Source organism: Callionymus lyra, chromosome 14, assembly GCF_982586985.1.
Source record: "Callionymus lyra chromosome 14, fCalLyr1.hap1.1, whole genome shotgun sequence".
Taxonomy (NCBI): Eukaryota; Metazoa; Chordata; class Actinopteri; order Syngnathiformes; family Callionymidae; genus Callionymus; species Callionymus lyra.
Window position 1 is genome coordinate 23,484,561 of NC_141831.1, and position 24,150 is coordinate 23,508,710.

Consider the following 24,150-nt stretch of genomic DNA (forward strand, 5'->3'; position numbering starts at 1 on the left):
AAGTTTGAATTTTGGTTGAACTAACACTAACTAAGGTTTTATTTATAGTTTGTTTATATATAGCGTTAAGGCAAACAAGGACAGTGAAACTTATATGGGATTATATTTAATTTTAAAAGTCAAAAATAGTTTTTCGGTTTCCCAGGTTTTCTTCCTGTAGGAAACAGGTCCAAATGGCTCTTTGACTTGTTTTATCCCACTTTTCTGTTTCCTGAGTTCCACGGCGCCTGTTGCTATTACAGCAACTACAGAAATTAACTCCAGATCAACAGAGCTTGAAGCCAGTCTCTTGAAGCAACAGGTTCCAGATTAGAATCCTCAATCCTTGGTATGAACCTTCAAGATTTCTCTCTTTGGGAATGACTTTTTTCTTATTTCTGGTGTTTTTGTCCTCCTAGTGCCAGTGACAAGTTTTTTGCTGTATAATTCATTGTTTGTGTTTCTCCGCCCAACGTTTAATTCACTTTTGACTTTCTTCGGACGGTGTTATGGACACTTGAGAATTTAGATGCGTATTTTTCAAAGAAACACTTATTAATAAACCATTTAAATTCAAAACCCAATAGATGTATTTTGAGTTCATTGTAATTTTTTTAATTTTTATCTGCAAAAAGATTTTCATGAACAAGATCATCCTTTTTTTTCATACATTTGATGCAAACACGTGTCGGTGCATCATTTACGTACAGTTTCATTTGAAAGCGTTGATAAAATATCAGTTAATTTACCGTTGTACACAAAAAGCCACTGCCTATCGCATCAATGTCACAAATGAGATACAATAAATAAAAGACGACACATCATGGATTTGGAATGCTTAGTATTTTATTGAACTCATGTTGGATGAAATTTGAATGATCTCACTCGATGAAGAAAATCACACAGGCTTGGAGCAAACAGAGGCTCTTGCGAGCCCACAGGGAATGTCATTGCCCTTATCTGAAAGAGTAAGAAAGTGTCAGTATTACGTCAGAAACAAGTTACCATAGATGTACAGCAATGTAAACATCTGCCTAAAAGCTTATTTCAGCTTTTAATGTATGAACTTAAGTGGCTGTTATCAAGAAATCATGGAAAAATGTCTCGATATCAGCTCTTAAATGAAACTCTTAACTACATTTAAAAATGTATATATTTCAATAATAAACCTTCAATTGTTGGAACATTCTGTGAATATGAATATTTAAGTTTGATTTAGTAAATGCTAAAATTAAATAACCAAAAAGCTCCTATTGTTCATACCACGAAAGTTGATCTCCATACAATCTTCTCCACCCGCATTGTTTGGCTCTCCTGCCAACCATCCAGGGAAGTGGAAGTTGGATCCATCAGTCCAGGACCACCTCCCCTCCTAATAACAAGTCAATGTTTGTTTATGCATTAGTTCAATGATGTCTTGATAGTTGATTCTAAATGAATGAATCACTGACCTTGTAGAGATCATGACCTCCAACATAGGCTTTTGAATTGCTTCCAGTAGCGCTTTTGATCAGCTGTCTGACAAACTGATGTTGAGGCTCACTGTGGATAGAAGCCAGGTTTGCACCTAATCCCACACATTGTTTCTACGGAATGTGAAAAGGAAAAAGTTAAAGACATCTAACACCAAATATCTCAGGATGTTCTGGCACTGAAATATTTTCTGGACATAACTAGAATGTTCCTTACCTCTGCATCAGCCCATGATAAAACGTTACCAAAGTACTTATAACAGTTGCAGCCATGCTGGGTCCAGCCACTAGGGCAGGAATCTGATCAGTAGAGGAAAACATGGAACGATCACATGGTAGAAGACACTAATTCATTATATTGTATCAGTGGAGTGTTTATTATACTGACCTCCTCCATGTACACCCTGTGAAAAATATACCAAAACATGTTTTAAATACTTCCTGAAGGAATTACGGTGTTATGATTCGCTCACATTCATGAAGAGAACACAAAGAAAATGTGAATGAATAAAAAACAGTTGAAGTAGAGCTGAACAGAGACTGTAGAGTGAAGAGAAAATAATTCAATTCAAATTGAACAATGATGTTCCCAACCATTCATTCCAAAATATCAACTTGAAAAATACAATTTTCTGCCAAGAGCAGCAGTTTTGATGTCGTTTTTACTTACTTCAAGCCACAGGCCACCGGCCAGTCCAAGGACCACGACGAGAGAAAGAGAGGATGTCATCTGTGATAAGAGGTGGTAAGAGTTATCAAGACAAAATATGCACAAGTTCTAAATTCAAGAGCGAAGTCGAACCTTGGCTGATATGATCACTTGCACAATGTCTCTGTGAGGCAAGAACACTCTTATATAGGATTTTTGCCAAGAACACTCTTATGTCAACACCCAGAAATTATCCAAATCAAATCAAATATGAAGACGATTAATGAATTGAAGTACAGCCAATTTTCCCCAGTTTTTAAATTGTAAATACGAGATTATAATATTAAGATGTATTTCTTCTTTCATGTAAGACATTTTAAATTCTCATATAAAAGATGTTCAGTTCAGTTTGAGAGAAAGAGGATAAAAGAGTTATCAAGACAAGATACTGTATTCTGGCTGGATTTTTGTGACGCAGGAACACTTAAATCTGTTTTATCCCTTTTTATTTAACTTAAAACCAATTCAAATTGAAAAAAAAAAAAAAAATTAGTATCATTAAAAATACAAGACATCGAGTTCATAGGATAAGCTTCCCATTTTTCTGATGTTCCAAATCATTCATTGTGCTGTCATGATGTGCATATACGTAATTTGAATGAATGTTCTAGACATTATTGTGTGTTGATGCTCCTTCCAGTTAATTTTCTTTAAACCTGTACATTTTCTATATAGTATTGTATATGTTTTCATCAGTTGCTTGTGATAATTCATGCTTTAGATCTACTTTAATCGCAAACTAGATATCCCAGCACGCCTAACCTCGTCGCCTATCTCTCCTGTGTCCCACGTGAGTACCATGACCTGCGTGAGGTGTTTTCTAAGACTCGTGCCATAAGTCTCCCTGCTCATCGGTCCTATGATTGCGTGATTGAACTCTTACACAGTGCTGAACCTCAAGGAGGACGTTTGTAGTCCCTCTCTCTCCCTGAGACTGAGGCCATGAACACATATTTCCGAGTCATTGGCGACAGGCATCATACGTCCCTCTTCTTTCCCGGCTGGCGCGGGTTTCTTCTTTGTAGGAAAGAAGGACGGGTCTGTAAGGAAATGACAACTTTACTCTACGCACAGAAAGATTAAAAGATCCCAGATTCCAGGAATTCAGTGTGAACCTGTTTGAGAACTCACACTGAAATACACAACAGTCCAGTAAGTTGCTGGGAACAAACTCTCTCTACAAAACAACAACCTTCAGTAAATTTCCACTACGATCACGTGCGACCGGCCATCTTAGAATCAAGTGTTTACAGTTACTGACAAATCCTACATTCACATTTGACTAGAGGCGTTAACCTGAATATTCTACTATAAAGATCCACCATTTTGTCTGATCTTTGCGTTCTGGCATGCTAAGACGTCTGCGATAGATCTCTCTGCTTGCTAGCGCCCGTGTTCACGTAAGTTTGTCTCTGACTTTTGCATAATTCACTAAACGAGCATTTTTCTTAAACCCATCCATGTGTCTGTCCTTCATTCCATCACCACGTACGAGGCTGGGGAGGGGTCGGTTCATCGGAACACAAAAACCCCTAACAGGTCCCTCAGACCATGTTTGATTATCGCACACTCAATAACATCACAATTAAGAACCGCTATCCCCTCCCGTTAATCTCATCTGCGTTCGAGACTCTTAAAGGGGCCACTGTGGTCACCAAATTAGACTTGCGCAGCGCCTACCATCTCGTTCGCATCCGCCAGAGCGACGAATGGAAGACCGCATTTAATACTCCATCAGGGTATTACGAGTATTTAGTCATGGCGTTCGGCTTAACCAATGCCCCTGCGGTTTTTCAGGCCTTGGTGAACGACTTCTTAAGCGAGTTCCTTAACCAGTTTGTTTTCGTTTATTTAGACGATATCCTGATTCTTTTCTAAGGAACGAACGGTCCCACCGCCAGCATGTACGCTCCGTCCTTAGCCGTCTTCTCGCGCACCAACTGTTTGTCAAGGCGGAGAAGTGCGAGTTTCATGTCCGTACCGTCTCATTCCTCGGTTATATCATTAAGTAGGTAAGTAAGTAAGTAATATATATTTATATAGCGCTTTTCGAGACCAGGGTCACAAAGCGCTTAAACAATCAAAACAATACTCAATAAAGTATATATTTTAAAGATCAAGATAAAACTGATAACACAACAGGAGTTCCAGAAAATCAAGGAAAAGCTTGAATAAATAGAAACGTCTTAAGATGTTTCTTAAAGGAGTCAGTAGACTCCATCAAGCGCAAAGAGAGAGGAAGATTGTTCCAAAGCTTAGGAGCAACAGCCTGGAAGGATTTCTCTCCTCTGGTCCTGAACCGTGTGCGTGGAACCATAAGTAGATTCTGATCCACAGACCTCAGAGCCCGAGCTGGGGTGTAAGGCTGGATCAGATCAGTGATGTAAGGAGGAGCCTGACCATGAATAGCTCTGAAAGTAAGAACCAGAATTTTAAAGTTGATCCTGAAAGAAACTGGAAGCCAGTGAAGAGTTTTAAGGACCGGAGAAATGTGAGTTCTTCTACTAGAGCGGGTCAGAATTCTCGCTGCAGAGTTCTGAATCAACTGCAGGCGAGACAGCTCCTTCTTGTTAAGACATGAAAACAAACTGTTACAATAGTCCAGACGAGAAGAAACAAACGCATGGATTACAAGCTCCAGATCATGTTGTGACAGCATTTTCCTAAGTTTAGAGATTTTTCTCAGTTGAAGGAAACAGTTTCTGGTCAGTTTTCTACAGTGTTGAACAAGAGACATGTCTTTATCAAATACAACACCCAGGTTTCTCAGGCTCAGTTTGACAGACTGACCTAAGTCACCCAAGTACTGACTCAACCCTGGAATCGTATCATCAGGAGCAATCACCAGAGTTTCAGTTTTGTCCACATTAAGCTGTAAAGTGTTTTCACTCAGCCATTGTTTGATTTCTAGCAAACAATTGACTAAGCTGTTCAGCCTTTGGGGCTCAGTTGGGTCAAAAGAGCAGTAGAGCTGGATGTCATCAGCAAAAATGTGATAAGAAACATCTGGAAATCTCTGAATGATTTTACCAAGGGGAATCAAGTACAGCAAAAACAATAAAGGACCCAGAACAGAACCTTGAGGGACTCCACACAACAGATCTGCCGATTCAGACCTCATTTGATTGGCAGATACACTAAAACTGCGCCCAGAAAGGTAAGATGAGAACCATTCTAACACAGACCCAGACAGTCCCACTTCATCCCTTAGTCTTCTCAGCAGGATCTGGTGATCAACTGTGTCAAAGGCTGACGACAGATCCAAGAGAACCAGAACAGTGAATTTACCAGAGTCAGCCGACATCATGATGTCACTGGACACTTTCAGTAAAGCTGTCTCCGTAGAGTGATGTTTACGGAAGCCAGACTGAAACTTCTCATGGATGTCGCTCTGATCCAAGAACAAAGACAGCTGCTCGGACACCACCTTCTCCAAGATCTTGGACAAGAAAGGGAGCTTAGAAATAGGCCTGAAATTACTGAGGTCAGTTGGGTCTAAGCCTGGTTTTTTGAGCAGAGGCTCCACAATGGCATGTTTAAATGCATTGGGAAAAACCCCTGTGGAAAGGGAGAGGTTCACCATATTGGTAACCCAGGGGCCAATTACATCAAATACTTTGATAAAAAGCCTACAAGGAAGGACGTCATCTGAGCAAGAGGAGGGTTTCATCTTGTTCACTAGTGCTGAAATATCACCCAAAGATACAGCAGTGAAGGATGACCAAGAGGAGGAGAGGGGCTCAGAGACAGTAGGGGTTCCCAACAAAGGGGGAGAGATTTTCTCTTTGATCAATTTAATTTTGTCAATGAAAAATCTCAACAATGCATTGCTGTCAGCTTCACAGAAGACCGGCGTGATTTGAGGAGCAGGAGACACGAGAGAATTAATCGTGTCAAACAAAACTTTGGGGTTTTTCCTATTTGCTGCTACCAGTTTTCTGATGTAATCAGATCTAGCAGTTTCTACCATCTCATTGTAAGAAGTCAACAGATCCCTGAGGTGAAGTCTGTGCACCTCAAGTTTAGTAGACTTCCAGAGACGCTCAGTCTTTCGACAAAGTCTCTTCAGACTCAGGAGATCTTCATTTGTCCAAGGGCACCGTTTTTTCTGTATTTTCAAGTTCGATTTCTCGCGCACCAACTGTTTGTCAAGGCGGAGAAGTGCGAGTTTCATGTCCGTACCGTCTCATTCCTCGGTTATATCATTAAGTAAGTAAGTAAGTAAGTCATTTTTATTTGTTTAGCGCTTTTCCAGACCAGGGTCACAAAGCGCTTAAACAATCAAAACAATACTCAATAAAGTATATATTTTAAAGATCAAGATAAAACTGATAACACAACAGGAGTTCCAGAAAATCAAGGAAAAGCTTGAATAAATAGAAACGTCTTAAGATGTTTCTTAAAGGAGTCAGTAGACTCCATCAAGCGCAAAGAGAGAGGAAGATTGTTCCAAAGCTTAGGAGCAACAGCCTGGAAGGATTTCTCTCCTCTGGTCCTGAACCGTGTGCGTGGAACCATAAGTAGATTCTGATCCACAGACCTCAGAGCCCGAGCTGGGGTGTAAGGCTGGATCAGATCAGTGATGTAAGGAGGAGCCTGACCATGAATAGCTCTGAAAGTAAGAACCAGAATTTTAAAGTTGATCCTGAAAGAAACTGGAAGCCAGTGAAGAGTTTATTTGAGTTCTTCTACTTGAGCATTAGCCCTGGTAGAATCGCTATGGATCCCGCCAAGGTACACGCGGTCTCCGACTGGCCTGCCCCCGATACACGCAAGGCTCTGCAACGGTTTCTCTGGTTTTCTAATTTTAACCGCCGTTTCATCCGTAATTTCAGTGCTGTCTGCTTTCCCTCACTTCTGAGTCACAGCCCTTTCGGTGGTCCCCGGCCGCCGAGGAGGCGTTCTGGAAGCTCAAGCGCCGCTTTACCTCTGCCCCCGTCCTCCAGCAACCAGATTCCCATCTCCAGTTCCTGGTCGAGGTCGACGCTTCCAACACTGGTCTGTGTCCTGTCACAGAGATGCGCTGCCGATGGCAAGACTCACCCCTTACCTCACGCAAGATGGCAGGGAATGTCGTTTACCTTGGCTGTAAAACAAATAAAGTGTTATAATAAACTATTTAAAAGAGATGATTAACATGTTTTCAAAAGTAAATTTGTTAAGTTGTTCATATTTGAATGCCAAAGAGACTGTTTCACAGAATTGATGGGTGTTTGGTTGTGTGTACCGTGGTGCCTAAAAGATTAGAAAGCTTTTAATTTCAAATGAAACAGTGTTTCTGTCTTCAAACACTTATCAGGACAAAATATACACAAGTTCTAAAATCAAGAGCAAGAGCGAAGTCGAACCTTGGCTGATATGATCAGTCGGACAATATCTCTGTGAGGCAAGAACACTCTTATATTTGATTTTTCTTCTCATCTTTTTGTCTTTGCCAAGTTCCCTCTTATGTCAAAACCCAGAAAGTATCCAAATAATATAAAATATGAAGAAGATCAATGAATTGAAGTACAGCCAATTTTCCCCAGTTTTCAAATCGTAATATATACATATACGAGATTTTAATATTTAGATGCATTTCTCTTTCAAGTAAGACATCTGATCAAAATGCAAATATTGGATTTTAAAAGTTTTATTAAAGACATTTGTATATTAATGATATTCTTCCAATTGTAGGGGATTTTTTAAAATCTCATAATAAGTGGCTGGTTGGTCTCGAAATTGAAATTGACCAATAGGTGGTCTTTTACTTCATCATTATAAACTTTAACCTGAACATGGGTTAAATTCTCATATAAAAGATGTCCAGTTCAGTTTGAGAGAAAGAGAGGATGTTGTCTTCGAATAGAGGATACAAGAGTTATCAAGACAAGATACTGTATTCTGGCTAGATGTTTGTGACGCAGGAACACTTAAATCTGTTTTCTCCCTTTTTATTTAACTTAAAAGCACTTCAAATAGATAAAAAAAAAGAAGTGAATGGAAAAACATCCTTCTCTTTAGATGTGAATGTGAGATACTTGATAACGTGGATGTTGTCATGGTGTTTCTCATCATATTATTTTGAAACCAGTCCAATCTTAGGGGTATCGCAATCCTCACCGTCCTTGGCAAGGTCTGGTCGGATCTTTTGGAAAGGAGGGTCTATCCTATAGTACAGGGGTGGGAAATTATAATTCTTCAAGGGCCACATTCAATTATGTGAATGTTGTTAGGGGCCGTAAAGAAAAAAGAAAGATGAGAAAATCCGTAAAAAAAAAGGACATTCGTCGTGAGGCCATAATATTTTTAAAGATAAATAAGCTTCAATTTTATTCTTGAATATATGATTTTTTTTTTCAAAACATTTCTTCAACTTACTTAAAAAAAATGTTTTGATGGATTGATATATACTCGAAAAATTACACACAAGAAAGAAGGGAAAAAGTAAATAAGTGTGAAAATGTAAATGAATAATAAATACAAAATACATTTGTTAATGCATTAGAACCATTTATACATGATCAAACTTTTACATTACGGGGGCCACATAAATACAGTCAAAGGGCGGCATGTGGCCCCAGGGCCGCACTTTTGCCCAGGTGAAACCTCGGATTCAGGAGGAGCAAAGTGGTTTTGGTCCAGGTCATAGAACCGTGTATCAGCTCTATACCATCCGCAAGTTTCCTGAGGGTCCATGATAGTTTGCCAAACCTGTGTTTTGTGGATCAGGAGAAGCCATCCGACTGTGTCTCTCAGAGAGTCCTTTGGGGTTTCTCCAGGAGTCCAAGCTTGGTTCGCATAGCCAGTATTAAGTTAAAATAATTTCCTGGGGGTTTAACTGTTAGTGTAAGTCGTAACTTCCCTCGTATTAGACACACCTTCGCTGGTATTAACATCAGTTCTTCACGATCAGCGCAGAAATCTGACTCCTCGCTCCCCCCTCCCTCACACGGCTCAGTCTTGAAGGAACAGTAACACGCACAACAACGTTATAGAATTTGACTTGATTTTGTTAAAAAATCTTGTTTCAAATTTGTGAAGACCTAAAAAAAAATTAGACCTGGTGAAATATAGTTCTTTTCAGCCTACATAGAAAATATTTTATATTTTAAGCAAGTCAGTCAGTTAAAAACATGTACATTATTATAAATTAGATTAAGTTTGATATCAAATCATTTCACTTTGAATGTCCTATTATTCAGTTTTCTGCATTGTTGAAACGATAATAAAAATAATGGTGATGGTGATACAATTTTTATAATGTATATTAATGTATATATAACCCTTCAGAGTCAAATAGTGCTTTACCTAAGAAAAGAGAAAAACAAACGTCAGACCTTTCATCAGGACAAATTACAGTAAATATACAGTACAAAACATTGTTATGATTATTGTCAATGCTTAAAGGAATAGTTGACCTAGTATTCAAATAACACATATTTTCCTACGTCGAAAGACGCACTTGAAAAAAACTAAATACCTCCATACTGCTTGTCTGTGACAACCATCTTGTATTGAAGCCTCAACATGAGAGATTTAGGCTGAAAGCACACATTTATTTAGGTTTTTTGGGAACAATTCATGTTCTATTGTTTTAAGTGGGTCATTTTGGACAAAGATAAATACAAAGACATCTAAGCTCCAGTCGCTACGTTAAAATGAACTAACATTTTTGTCTATAACTCTAAAAAGAACAGATTACTCTGAAAATACTCCAACATCAGTCAACATGAGGATGAGTAGAAAATGAGAGAAGTTTGAATTTTGGTTGAACTAACACTAAGTAAGGTTTTATTTATAGTTTGTTTATATATAGCGTTAAGGCAAACAAGGACAGTGAAACTTATATGGGATTATATTTAATTTTAAAAGTCAAAAAGAGTTTTTCGGTTTCCCGGGTTTTCTTCCTGTAGGAAACAGGTCCAAATGGCTCTTTGAGAATTATGGGTTGCCCACCCTGACTTGTTTTATCCCACTTTTCTGTTTCCTGAGTTCCACGGCGCCTGTTGCTATTACAGCAACTACAGAAATTAACTCCAGATCAACAGAGCTTGAAGCCAGTCTCTTGAAGCAACAGGTTCCAGATTAGAATCCTCAATCCTTGGTATGAACCTTCAAGATTTCTCTCTTTGGGAATGACTTTTTTCTTATTTCTGGTGTTTTTGTCCTCCTAGTGTCAGTGCCTAGTTTTTTGCTGTATAATTCATTGTTTGTGTTTCTCCGCCCAACGTTTAATTCACTTTTGACTTTCTTCGGACGGTGTTATGGACACTTGAGAATTTAGATGCGTATTTTTCAAAGAAACACTTATTAATAAGCCATTTAAATTCAAAACCCAATAGATGTATTTTGATTTCATTGTAATTTTTTTTATTTTTTATCTGCAAAAAGATTTTCATGAACAAGATCATCCTTTTTTTTCATACATTTGATGCAAACACGTGTCGGTGCATCATTTACGTACAGTTTCATTTGAAAGCGTTGATAAAATATCAGTTAATTTACCGTTGTACACAAAAAGCCACTGCCTATCGCATCAATGTCACAAATGAGATACAATAAATAAAAGACGACACATCATGGATTTGGAATGCTTAGTATTTTATTGAACTCATGTTGGATGAAATTTGAATGATCTCACTCGATGAAGAAAATCACACAGGCTTGGAGCAAACAGAGGCTCTTGCGAGCCCACAGGGAATGTCATTGCCCTTTTCTGAAAGAGTAAGAAAGTGTCAGTATTACGTCAGAAACAAGTTACCATAGATGTACAGCAATGTAAACATCTGCCTAAAAGCTTGTTTCAGCTTTTAATGTATGAACTTAAGTGGCTGTTATCAAGAAATCATGGGAAAATGTCTCGATATCAGCTCTTAAATGAAACTCTTAACTACATTTAAAAATTTATATATTTCAATAAATAAACCTTCAGTTGTTGGAACATTCGTTGAATATGTTTAAAATTAAATAACCAAACAGCTCCTATTGTTCATACCATTAAAGTTGATCTCCATACAGTCTTCTTCACCCATATTGTTTGGCTAAGAGAACACTCTTATATAGGATTTTTGCCAAGTTCCCTCTTATGTCAACACCCAGAAATTATCCAAATCAAATCAAATATGAAGACGATTAATGAATTGAAGTACAGCCAATTTTCCCCAGTTTTTAAATTGTAAATACGAGATTATAATATTAAGATGTATTTCTTCTTTCATGTAAGACATTTTAAATTCTCATATAAAAGATGTTCAGTTCAGTTTGAGAGAAAGAGGATACAAGAGTTATCAAGACAAGATACTGTATTCTGGCTGGATTTTTGTGACGCAGGAACACTTAAATCTGTTTTATCCCTTTTTATTTAACTTAAAACCAATTCAAATGGAAAAAAAAATAGCTTCCCATTTTTCTGTTGTTCCAAATCGTTCATTGTGCTGTCATGATGTGCATATACGTAATTTGAATGAATGTTCTAGACATTATTGTGTGTTGATGTTCCTTCCAGTTAATTTTCTTTAAACCTGTACATTTTCTATATAGTATTGTATATGTTTTCATCAGTTGCTTGTGATAATTCATGCTTTAGATCTACTTTAATCGCAAACTAGATATCCCAGCACGCCTAACCTCGTCGCCTATCTCTCCTGTGTCCCACGTGAGTACCATGACCTGCGTGAGGTGTTTTCTAAGACTCGTGCCGTAAGTCTCCCTGCTCATCGGTCCTATGATTGCGTGATTGAACTCTTACACAGTGCTGAGCCTCAAGGAGGGTGTTTGTACTCCCTCTCTCTCCCTGAGACTGAGGCCATGAACACATATTTCCGAGTCATTGGCGACAGGCATCATACGTCCCTCTTCTTTCCCGGCTGGCGCGGGTTTCTTCTTTGTAGGAAAGAAGGACGGGTCTGTAAGGAAATGACAACTTTACTGTAATCAATCATCTAGATTTAACACACATTTCAAATAGTCACTTGATTAACTGATAATCTTTCATATTTAATTCATATTAAATAATCCTATTCTTGCATTGCATTCACTTAAACTAAACTCAGGTTCACAACTCAAAGGCCGAGGTCACAAAGCCTCACACACACAGAAAGATTAAACAATCCCAGATTCCAGGAATTCAGTGTGAACCTGTTTGAGAACTCACACTGAAATACACAACAGTCCAGTAAGTTGCTGGGAACAAACTCTCTCTACAAAACAACAACCTTCAGTAAATTTCCACTACGATCACGTGCGACCGGCCATCTTAGAATCAAGTGTTTACAGTAACTGACCAATCCTACGTTCACATTTGACTAGAGGCGTTAATCTGAATATTCTACTATAAAGATCCACCATTTTGTCTCATCTTTGCGTTCTGGCATGCGAAGACGTCTGCGATAGATCTCTCTGCTTGCTAGCGCCCGTGTTCACGTAAGTTTGTCTCTGACTTTTGCATAATTCACTAAACAAGCATTTTTCTTAAACCCATCCATGTGTCTGTCCTTCATTCCATCACCACGTACGAGGCTGGGGAGGGGTCGGTTCATCGGAACACAAAAACCCCTAACAGGTCCCTCAGACCATGTTTGATTATCGCACACTCAATAACATCACAATTAAGAACGGCTATCCCCTCCCGTTAATCTCATCTGCGTTCGAGACTCTTAAAGGGGCCACTGTGGTCACCAAATTAGACTTGCGCAGCGCCTACCATCTTGTTCGCATCCGCCAGAGCGACGAATGGAAGACCGCATTTAATACTCCATCAGGGTATTACGAGTATTTAGTCATGCCGTTCGGCTTAACCAATGCCCCTGCGGTTTTTCAGGCCTTGGTGAACGACTTCTTAAGCGAGTTCCTTAACCAGTTTGTTTTCGTTTATTTAGACGATATCCTGATTCTTTTCTAAGGAACGAACGGTCCCACCGCCAGCATGTACGCTCCGTCCTTAGCCGTCTTCTCGCGCACCAACTGTTTGTCAAGGCGGAGAAGTGCGAGTTTCATGTCCGTACCGTCTCATTCCTCGGTTATATCATTAAGTAAGTAAGTAAGTAAGTCATTTTTATTTGTTTAGCGCTTTTCCAGACCAGGGTCACAAAGCGCTTAAACAATCAAAACAATACTCAATAAAGTATATATTTTAAAGATCAAGATAAAACTGATAACACAACAGGAGTTCCAGAAAATCAAGGAAAAGCTTGAATAAATAGAAACGTCTTAAGATGTTTCTTAAAGGAGTCAGTAGACTCCATCAAGCGCAAAGAGAGAGGAAGATTGTTCCAAAGCTTAGGAGCAACAGCCTGGAAGGATTTCTCTCCGCTGGTCCTGAACCGTGTGCGTGGAACCATAAGTAGATTCTGATCCACAGACCTCAGAGCCCGAGCTGGGGTGTAAGGCTGGATCAGATCAGTGATGTAAGGAGGAGCCTGACCATGAATAGCTCTGAAAGTAAGAACCAGAATTTTAAAGTTGATCCTGAAAGAAACTGGAAGCCAGTGAAGAGTTTATTTGAGTTCTTCTACTTGAGCATTAGCCCTGGTAGAATCGCTATGGATCCCGCCAAGGTACACGCGGTCTCCGACTGGCCTGCCCCCGATACACGCAAGGCTCTGCAACGGTTTCTCTGGTTTTCTAATTTTAACCGCCGTTTCATCCGTAATTTCAGTGCTGTCTGCTTTCCCTCACTTCTGAGTCACAGCCCTTTCGGTGGTCCCCGGCCGCCGAGGAGGCGTTCTGGAAGCTCAAGCGCCGCTTTACCTCTGCCCCCGTCCTCCAGCAACCAGATTCCCATCTCCAGTTCCTGGTCGAGGTCGACGCTTCCAACACTGGTCTGTGTCCTGTCACAGAGATGCGCTGCCGATGGCAAGACTCACCCCTTACCTCACGCAAGATGGCAGGGAATGTCGTTTACCTTGGCTGTAAAACAAATAAAGTGTTATAATAAACTATTTAAAAGAGATGATTAACATGTTTTCAAAAGTAAATTTGTTAAGTTGTTCATATTTGAATGCCAAAGAGACTGTTTCACAGAATTGATGGGTGTTTGGTTGTGTGTACCGTGGTGCCTAAAAGATTAGAAAGCTTTTAATTTCAAATGAAACAGTGTTTCTGTCTTCAAACACTTATCAGGACAAAATATACACAAGTTCTAAAATCAAGAGCAAGAGCGAAGTCGAACCTTGGCTGATATGATCAGTCGGACAATATCTCTGTGAGGCAAGAACACTCTTATATTTGATTTTTCTTCTCATCTTTTTGTCTTTGCCAAGTTCCCTCTTATGTCAAAACCCAGAAAGTATCCAAATAATATAAAATATGAAGAAGATCAATGAATTGAAGTACAGCCAATTTTCCCCAGTTTTCAAATCGTAATATATACATATACGAGATTTTAATATTTAGATGCATTTCTCTTTCAAGTAAGACATCTGATCAAAATGCAAATATTGGATTTTAAAAGTTTTATTAAAGACATTTGTACATTAATGATATTCTTCCAATTGTAGGGGATTTTTTAAAATCTCATAATAAGTGGCTGGTTGGTCTCGAAATTGAAATTGACCAATAGGTGGTCTTTTACTTCATCATTATAAACTTTAACCTGAACATGGGTTAAATTCTCATATAAAAGATGTCCAGTTCAGTTTGAGAGAAAGAGAGGATGTTGTCTTCGAATAGAGGATACAAGAGTTATCAAGACAAGATACTGTATTCTGGCTAGATGTTTGTGACGCAGGAACACTTAAATCTGTTTTCTCCCTTTTTATTTAACTTAAAAGCACTTCAAATAGATAAAAAAAAGAAGTGAATGGAAAAACATCCTTCTCTTTAGATGTGAATGTGAGATACTTGATAACGTGGATGTTGTCATGGTGTTTCTCATCATATTATTTTGAAACCAGTCCAATCTTAGGGGTATCGCAATCCTCACCGTCCTTGGCAAGGTCTGGTCGGATCTTTTGGAAAGGAGGGTCTATCCTATAGTACAGGGGTGGGAAATTATAATTCTTCAAGGGCCACATTCAATTATGTGAATGTTGTTAGGGGCCGTAAAGAAAAAAGAAAGATGAGAAAATCCGTAAAAAAAAAAAGGACATTCGTCGTGAGGCCATAATATTTTTAAAGATAAATAAGCTTCAATTTTATTCTTGAATATATGATTTTTTTTTTCAAAACAATTCTTCATCTTACTTAAAAGAAATGTTTTGATGGATTGATATATACTCGAAAAATTACACACAAGAAAGAAGGGAAAAAGTAAATAAGTGTGAAAATGTAAATGAATAATAAATACAAAATACATTTGTTAATGCATTAGAACCATTTATACATGATCAAACTTTTACATTACGGGGGCCACATAAATACAGTCAAAGGGCGGCATGTGGCCCCAGGGCCGCACTTTTGCCCAGGTGAAACCTCGGATTCAGGAGGAGCAAAGTGGTTTTGGTCCAGGTCATGGAACCGTGTATCAGCTCTATACCATCCGCAAGTTTCCTGAGGGTCCATGATAGTTTGCCAAACCTGTGTTTTGTGGATCAGGAGAAGCCATCCGACTGTGTTTCTCAGAGAGTCCTTTGGGGTTTCTCCGGGAGTCCAAGCTTGGTTCGCATAGCCAGTATTAAGTTAAAATAATTTCCTGGGGGTTTAACTGTTAGTGTAAGACACACCTTCGCTGGTATTAACATCAGTTCTTCACGATCAGCGCAGAAATCTGACTCCTCGCTCCCCCCTCCCTCACACGGCTCAGTCTTGAAGGAACAGTAACACGCACAACAACGTTATAGAATTTGACTTGATTTTGTTAAAAAATCTTGTTTCAAATTTGTGAAGACCTAAAAAAAAATTAGACCTGGTGAAATATAGTTCTTTTCAGCCTACATAGAAAATATTTTATATTTTAAGCAAGTCAGTCAGTTAAAAACATGTACATTATTATAAATTAGATTAAGTTTGATATCAAATCATTTCACTTTGAATGTCCTATTATTCAGTTTTCTGCATTGTTGAAACGATAATAAAAATAATGGTGATGGTGATACAATTTTTATAATGTATATTAATGTATATATAACCCTTCAGAGTCAAATAGTGCTTTACCTAAGAAAAGAGAAAAACAAACGTCAGACCTTTCATCAGGACAAATTACAGTAAATATACAGTACAAAACATTGTTATGATTATTGTCAATGCTTAAAGGAATAGTTGACCTAGTATTCAAATAACACATATTTTCCACTCACCCTCATGTAGAAAAAGGGTTGGGATTATTTTCAGAGTAATCTGTTCCTCTTTAGAGTTGAAGACAAAAATATTTGTTCATTGTAATGTAGCGACTAGAAATCAGTTGTTGTCGTCTTCATCTACGTCGAAAGACGCACTTGAAAAAAACTAAATACCTCCATACTGCTTGTCTGTGACAACCATCTTGTATTGAAGCCTCAACATGAGAGATTTAGGCTGAAAGCACACATTTATTTAGGTTTTTTGGGAACAATTCATGTTCTATTGTTTTAAGTGGGTCATTTTGGACAAAGATAAATACAAAGACATCTAAGCTCCAGTCGCTACGTTAAAATTAACTAACATTTTTGTCTATAACTCTAAAAAGAACAGATTACTCTGAAAATACTCCAACATCAGTCAACATGAGGATGAGTAGAAAATGAGAGAAGTTTGAATTTTGGTTGAACTAACACTAACTAAGGTTTTATTTATAGTTTGTTTATATATAGCGTTAAGGCAAACAAGGACAGTGAAATTTATATGGGATTATATTTAATTTTAAAAGTCAAAAAGAGTTTTTCGGTTTCCCGGGTTTTCTTCCTGTAGGAAACAGGTCCAAATAGCTCTTTGACTTGTTTTATCCCACTTTTCTGTTTCCTGAGTTCCACGGCGCCTGTTGCTATTACAGCAACTACAGAAATTAACTCCAGATCAACAGAGCTTGAAGCCAGTCTCTTGAAGCAACAGGTTCCAGATTAGAATCCTCAATCCTTGGTATGAACCTTCAAGATTTCTCTCTTTGGGAATGACTTTTTTCTTATTTCTGGTGTTTTTGTCCTCCTAGTGCCAGTGACTAGTTTTTTGCTGTATAATTCATTGTTTGTGTTTCTCCGCCCAACGTTTAATTCACTTTTGACTTTCTTCGGACGGTGTTATGGACACTTGAGAATTTAGATGCGTATTTTTCAAAGAAACACTTATTAATAAACCATTTAAATTCAAAACCCAATAGATGTATTTTGAGTTCATTGTAATTTTTTTAATTTTTATCTGCAAAAAGATTTTCATGAACAAGATCATCCTTTTTTTCATACATTTGATGCAAACACGTGTCGGTGCATCATTTACGTACAGTTTCATTTGAAAGCGTTGATAAAATATCAGTTAATTTACCGTTGTACACAAAAAGCCACTGCCTATCGCATCAATGTCACAAATGAGATACAATAAATAAAAGACGACACATCATGGATTTGGAATGCTTAGTATTTTATTGAACTCATGTTGGATGAAATTTGAATGATCTCACTCGATGAAGAAAATCACACAGGCTTGGAGCAAACAGAGGCTCTTGCGAGCCCACAGGGAATGTCATTGCCCTTATCTGAAAGAGTAAGAAAGTGTCAGTATTACGTCAGAAACAAGTTACCATAGATGTACAGCAATGTAAACATCTGCCTAAAAGCTTATTTCAGCTTTTAATGTATGAACTTAAGTGGCTGTTATCAACAAATCATGGGAAAATGTCTCGATATCAGCTCTTAAATGAAACTCTTAACTACATTTAAAAATTTATATATTTCAATTATAAACCTTCAATTGTTGGAACATTCTGTGAATATGAATATTTAAGTTTGATTTAGTAAATGCTAAAATTAAATAACCAAAAAGCTCCTATTGTTCATACCACGAAAGTTGATCTCCATACAATCTTCTCCACCCGCATTGTTTGGCTCTCCTGCCAACCATCCAGGGAAGTGGAAGTTGGATCCATCAGTCCAGGACCACCTCCCCTCCTAATAACAAGTCAATGTTTGTTTATGCATTAGTTCAATGATGTCTTGATAGTTGATTCTAAATGAATGAATCACTGACCTTGTAGTGATCATGACCTCCAACATAGGCTTTTGAATTCCTTCCAGTAGCGCTTTTGATCAGCTGTCTGACAAACTGATGTTGAGGCTCACTGTGGATAGAAGCCAGGTTTGCACCTAATCCCACACATTGTTTCTACGGAATGTGAAAAGGAAAAAGTTAAAGACATCTAACACCAAATATCTCAGGATGTTCTGGCACTGAAATATTTTCTAGACATAACTAGAATGTTCCTTACCTCTTAATCAGCCCATGATAAAACGTTACCAAAGTACTTATAACAGTTGCAGCCATGCTGGGTCCAGCCACTAGGGCAGGAATCTGATCAGTAGAGGAAAACATGGAATGATCACATGGTAGAAGACACTAATTCATTATATTGTATCAGTGGAGTGTTTATTATACCGACCTCCTCCATGTACACCCTGTGAAAAATATACCAAAACATGTTTTAAATACTTCCTGAAGGAATTACGGTGTTATGATTCGCTCACATTCATGAAGAGAACACAAAGAAAATGTGAATGAATAAAAAACAGTTGAAGTAGAGCTGAACAGAGACTGTAGAGTGAAGAGAAAATAATTCAATTCAAATTGAACTATGATGTTCCCAACCATTCATTCCAAAATATCAACTTGAAAAATACAATTTTCTGCCAAGAGCAGCAGTTTTGATGTCGTTTTTACTTACTTCAAGCCACAGGCCACCGGCCAGTCCAAGGACCACGACGAGAGAAAGAGAGGATGTCATCTGTGATAAGAGGTGGTAAGAGTTATCAAGACAAAATATGCACAAGTTCTAAATTCAAGAGCGAAGTCGAACCTTGGCTGATATGATCAGTTGCACAATGTCTCTGTGAGGCAAGAACACTCTTATGTCAACACCCAGAAATTATCCAAATCAAATCAAATATGAAGACGATTAATGAATTGAAGTACAGCCAATTTTCCCCAGTTTTTAAATTGTAAATACGAGATTATAATATTAAGATGTATTTCTTCTTTCATGTAAGACATTTTAAATTCTCATATAAAAGATGTTCAGTTCAGTTTGAGAGAAAGAGGATAAAAGAGTTATCAAGACAAGATACTGTATTCTGGCTGGATTTTTGTGACGCAGGAACACTTAAATCTGTTTTATCCCTTTTTATTTAACTTAAAACCAATTCAAATTGAAAAAAAAAAAAAAAATTAGTATCATTAAAAATACAAGACATCGAGTTCATAGGATAAGCTTCCCATTTTTCTGATGTTCCAAATCATTCATTGTGCTGTCATGATGTGCATATACGTAATTTGAATGAATGTTCTAGACATTATTGTGTGTTGATGCTCCTTCCAGTTAATTTTCTTTAAACCTGTACATTTTCTATATAGTATTGTATATGTTTTCATCAGTTGCTTGTGATAATTCATGCTTTAGATCTACTTTAATCGCAAACTAGATATCCCAGCACGCCTAACCTCGTCGCCTATCTCTCCTGTGTCCCACGTGAGTACCATGACCTGCGTGAGGTGTTTTCTAAGACTCGTGCCATAAGTCTCCCTGCTCATCGGTCCTATGATTGCGTGATTGAACTCTTACACAGTGCTGAACCTCAAGGAGGACGTTTGTACTCCCTCTCTCTCCCTGAGACTGAGGCCATGAACACATATTTCCGAGTCATTGGCGACAGGCATCATACGTCCCTCTTCTTTCCCGGCTGGCGCGGGTTTCTTCTTTGTAGGAAAGAAGGACGGGTCTGTAAGGAAATGACAACTTTACTCTACGCACAGAAAGATTAAAAGATCCCAGATTCCAGGAATTCAGTGTGAACCTGTTTGAGAACTCACACTGAAATACACAACAGTCCAGTAAGTTGCTGGGAACAAACTCTCTCTACAAAACAAAAACGTTCAGTAAATTTCCACTACGATCACGTGCGACCGGCCATCTTAGAATCAAGTGTTTACAGTTACTGACAAATCCTACATTCACATTTGACTAGAGGCGTTAACCTGAATATTCTACTATAAAGATCCACCATTTTGTCTGATCTTTGCGTTCTGGCATGCTAAGACGTCTGCGATAGATCTCTCTGCTTGCTAGCGCCCGTGTTCACGTAAGTTTGTCTCTGACTTTTGCATAATTCACTAAACGAGCATTTTTCTTAAACCCATCCATGTGTCTGTCCTTCATTCCATCACCACGTACGAGGCTGGGGAGGGGTCGGTTCATCGGAACACAAAAACCCCTAACAGGTCCCTCAGACCATGTTTGATTATCGCACACTCAATAACATCACAATTAAGAACCGCTATCCCCTCCCGTTAATCTCATCTGCGTTCGAGACTCTTAAAGGGGCCACTGTGGTCACCAAATTAGACTTGCGCAGCGCCTACCATCTCGTTCGCATCCGCCAGAGCGACGAATGGAAGACCGCATTTAATACTCCATCAGGGTATTACGAGTATTTAGTCATGGCGTTCGGCTTAACCAATGCCCCTGCGGTTTTTCAGGCCTTGGTGAACGACTTCTTAAGCGAGTTCCTTAACCAGTTTGTTTTCGTTTATTTAGACGATATCCTGATTCTTTTCTAAGGAACGAACGGTCCCACCGCCAGCATGTACGCTCCGTCCTTAGCCGTCTTCTCGCGCACCAACTGTTTGTCAAGGCGGAGAAGTGCGAGTTTCATGTCCGTACCGTCTCATTCCTCGGTTATATCATTAAGTAAGTAAGTAAGTAAGTCATTTTTATTTGTTTAGCGCTTTTCCAGACCAGGGTCACAAAGCGCTTAAACAATCAAAACAATACTCAATAAAGTATATATTTTTAAGATCAAGATAAAACTGATAACACAACAGGAGTTCCAGAAAATCAAGGAAAAGCTTGAATAAATAGAAACGTCTTAAGGTGTTTCTTAAAGGAGTCAGTAGACTCCATCAAGCGCAAAGAGAGAGGAAGATTGTTCCAAAGCTTAGGAGCAACAGCCTGGAAGGATTTCTCTCCTCTGGTCCTGAACCGTGTGCGTGGAACCATAAGTAGATTCTGATCCACAGACCTCAGAGCCCGAGCTGGGGTGTAAGGCTGGATCAGATCAGTGATGTAAGGAGGAGCCTGACCATGAATAGCTCTGAAAGTAAGAACCAGAATTTTAAAGTTGATCCTGAAAGAAACTGGAAGCCAGTGAAGAGTTTATTTGAGTTCTTCTACTTGAGCATTAGCCCTGGTAGAATCGCTATGGATCCCGCCAAGGTACACGCGGTCTCCGACTGGCCTGCCCCCGATACACGCAAGGCTCTGCAACGGTTTCTCTGGTTTTCTAATTTTAACCGCCGTTTCATCCGTAATTTCAGTGCTGTCTGCTTTCCCTCACTTCTGAGTCACAGCCCTTTCGGTGGTCCCCGGCCGCCGAGGAGGCGTTCTGGAAGCTCAAGCGCCGCTTTACCTCTGCCCCCGTCCTCCAGCAACCAGATTCCCATCTCCAGTTCCTGGTCGAGGTCGACGCTTCCAACACTGGTCTGTGTCCTGTCACAGAGATGCGCTGCCGATGGCAAGACTCACCCCTCACCTCACGCAAGATGGCAGGGAATGTCGTTTACCTTGGCTGTAAAACAAATAAAGTGTTATAATAAACTATTTAAAAGAGATGATTAACATGTTTTCAAAAGTAAATTTGTTAAGTTGTTCATATTTGAATGCCAAAGAGACTGTTTCACAGAATTGATGGGTGTTTGGTTGTGTGTACCGTGGTGCCTAAAAGATTAGAAAGCTTTTAATTTCAAATGAAACAGTGTTTCTGTCTTCAAACACTTATCAGGACAAAATATACACAAGTTCTAAAATCAAGAGCAAGAGCGAAGTCGAACCTTGGCTGATATGATCAGTCGGACAATATCTCTGTGAGGCAAGAACACTCTTATATTTGATTTTTCTTCTCATCTTTTTGTCTTTGCCAAGTTCCCTCTTATGTCAAAACCCAGAAAGTATCCAAATAATATAAAATATGAAGAAGATCAATGAATTGAAGTACAGCCAATTTTCCCCAGTTTTCAAATCGTAATATATACATATACGAGATTTTAATATTTAGATGCATTTCTCTTTCAAGTAAGACATCTGATCAAAATGCAAATATTGGATTTTAAAAGTTTTATTAAAGACATTTGTATATTAATGATATTCTTCCAATTATAGGGGATTTTTTAAAATCTCAAAATAAGTGGCTGGTTGGTCTCGAAATTGAAATTGACCAATAGGTGGTCTTTTACTTCATCATTATAAACTTTAACCTGAACATGGGTTAAATTCTCATATAAAAGATGTCCAGTTCAGTTTGAGAGAAAGAGAGGATGTTGTCTTCGAATAGAGGATACAAGAGTTATCAAGACAAGATACTGTATTCTGGCTAGATGTTTGTGACGCAGGAACACTTAACTCTGTTTTCTCCCTTTTTATTTAACTTAAAAGCACTTCAAATAGATAAAAAAAAGAAGTGAATGGAAAAACATCCTTCTCTTTAGATGTGAATGTGAGATACTTGATAACGTGGATGTTGTCATGGTGTTTCTCATCATATTATTTTGAAACCAGTCCAATCTTAGGGGTATCGCAATCCTCACCGTCCTTGGCAAGGTCTGGTCGGATCTTTTGGAAAGGAGGGTCTATCCTATAGTACAGGGATGGGAAATTATAATTCTTCAAGGGCCACATTCAATTATGTGAATGTTGTTAGGGGCCGTAAAGAAAAAAGAAAGATGAGAAAATCTGTAAAAAAAAAAAGGACATTCGTCGTGAGGCCATAATATTTTTAAAGATAAATAAGCTTCAATTTTATTCTTGAATATATGATTTTTTTTTTCAAAACATTTCTTCAACTTAATTAAAAAAATGTTTTGATGGATTGATATATACTCGAAAAATTACACACAAGAAAGAAGGGGAAAAGTAAATAAGTGTGAAAATGTAAATGAATAATAAATACAAAATACATTTGTTAATGCATTAGAACCATTTATACATGATCAAACTTTTACATTACGGGGGCCACATAAATACAGTCAAAGGGCGGCATGTGGCCCCAGGGCCGCACTTTTGCCCAGGTGAAACCTCGGATTCAGGAGGAGCAAAGTGGTTTTGGTCCAGGTCATAGAACCGTGTATCAGCTCTATACCATCCGCAAGTTTCCTGAGGGTCCATGATAGTTTGCCAAACCTGTGTTTTGTGGATCAGGAGAAGCCATCCGACTGTGTTTCTCAGAGAGTCCTTTGGGGTTTCTCCAGGAGTCCAAGCTTGGTTCGCATAGCCAGTATTAAATTAAAATAATTTCCTGGGGGTTTAACTGTTAGTGTAAGACACACCTTCGCTGGTATTAACATCAGTTCTTCACGATCAGCGCAGAAATCTGACTCCTCGCTCCCCCCTCCCTCACACGGCTCAGTCTTGAAGGAACAGTAACACGCACAACAACGTTATAGAATTTGACTTGATTTTGTTAAAAAATCTTGTTTCAAATTTGTGAAGACCTAAAAAAAAATTAGACCTGGTGAAATATAGTTCTTTTCAGCCTACATAGAAAATATTTTATATTTTAAGCAAGTCAGTCAGTTAAAAACATGTACATTATTATAAATTAGATTAAGTTTGATATCAAATCATTTCACTTTGAATGTCCTATTATTCAGTTTTCTGCATTGTTGAAACGATAATAAAAATAATGGTGATGGTGATACAATTTTTATAATGTATATTAATGTATATATAACCCTTCAGAGTCAAATAGTGCTTTACCTAAGAAAAGAGAAAAACAAACGTCAGACCTTTCATCAGGACAAATTACAGTAAATATACAGTACAAAACATTGTTATGATTATTGTCAATGCTTAAAGGAATAGTTGACCTAGTATTCAAATAACACATATTTTCCACTCACCCT

General features: G+C 38.3%; 1 protein-coding gene and 1 pseudogene across 2 annotated transcripts; both read right to left on the reverse strand.

Annotated features, from left to right (window-relative positions):
• Positions 1-807: 807 nt before the first annotated feature.
• LOC148066713 (galactose-specific lectin nattectin-like) lies at positions 808-4,133 on the reverse strand. The gene is made up of 8 exons (XM_087806910.1): positions 4,048-4,133; positions 2,254-2,284; positions 2,122-2,181; positions 1,840-1,855; positions 1,669-1,751; positions 1,431-1,565; positions 1,243-1,351; positions 808-939 (listed from the first exon to the last, which is right to left on the reverse strand). The coding sequence occupies exons 1-8, from the start codon at positions 4,131-4,133 to the stop codon at positions 878-880; spliced, it is 582 nt and encodes a 193-aa protein (XP_087663036.1). The 3' UTR covers positions 808-877.
• A 13,478-nt stretch (positions 4,134-17,611) lies between these two features.
• On the reverse strand, positions 17,612-19,074 carry LOC148066714 (ladderlectin-like; annotated as a pseudogene). The gene is made up of 7 exons (XR_015713315.1): positions 19,058-19,074; positions 18,926-18,985; positions 18,644-18,659; positions 18,473-18,555; positions 18,235-18,369; positions 18,047-18,155; positions 17,612-17,743 (listed from the first exon to the last, which is right to left on the reverse strand). The product of XR_015713315.1 is annotated as a ladderlectin-like (transcript).
• Positions 19,075-24,150: the final 5,076 nt, after the last annotated feature.

Bases quoted from the DNA above. Each gene is read 5' to 3' on its own strand.
- LOC148066713 (XM_087806910.1), bottom strand. From the start codon at position 4,133: ATGAAACTCGCACTTCTCCGCCTTGACAAACAGTTGGTGCGCGAGAAG. The intron at 2,285-4,047 runs GTTCGTTCCTTA...CTTGCCTCACAG, and splicing joins TACATGCTGGCGGTGGGACC to AGACATTGTGCAAGTGATCA. The intron at 940-1,242 runs GTATGAACAATA...TTACTCTTTCAG, and splicing joins TATGGAGATCAACTTTCGTG to ATAAGGGCAATGACATTCCC.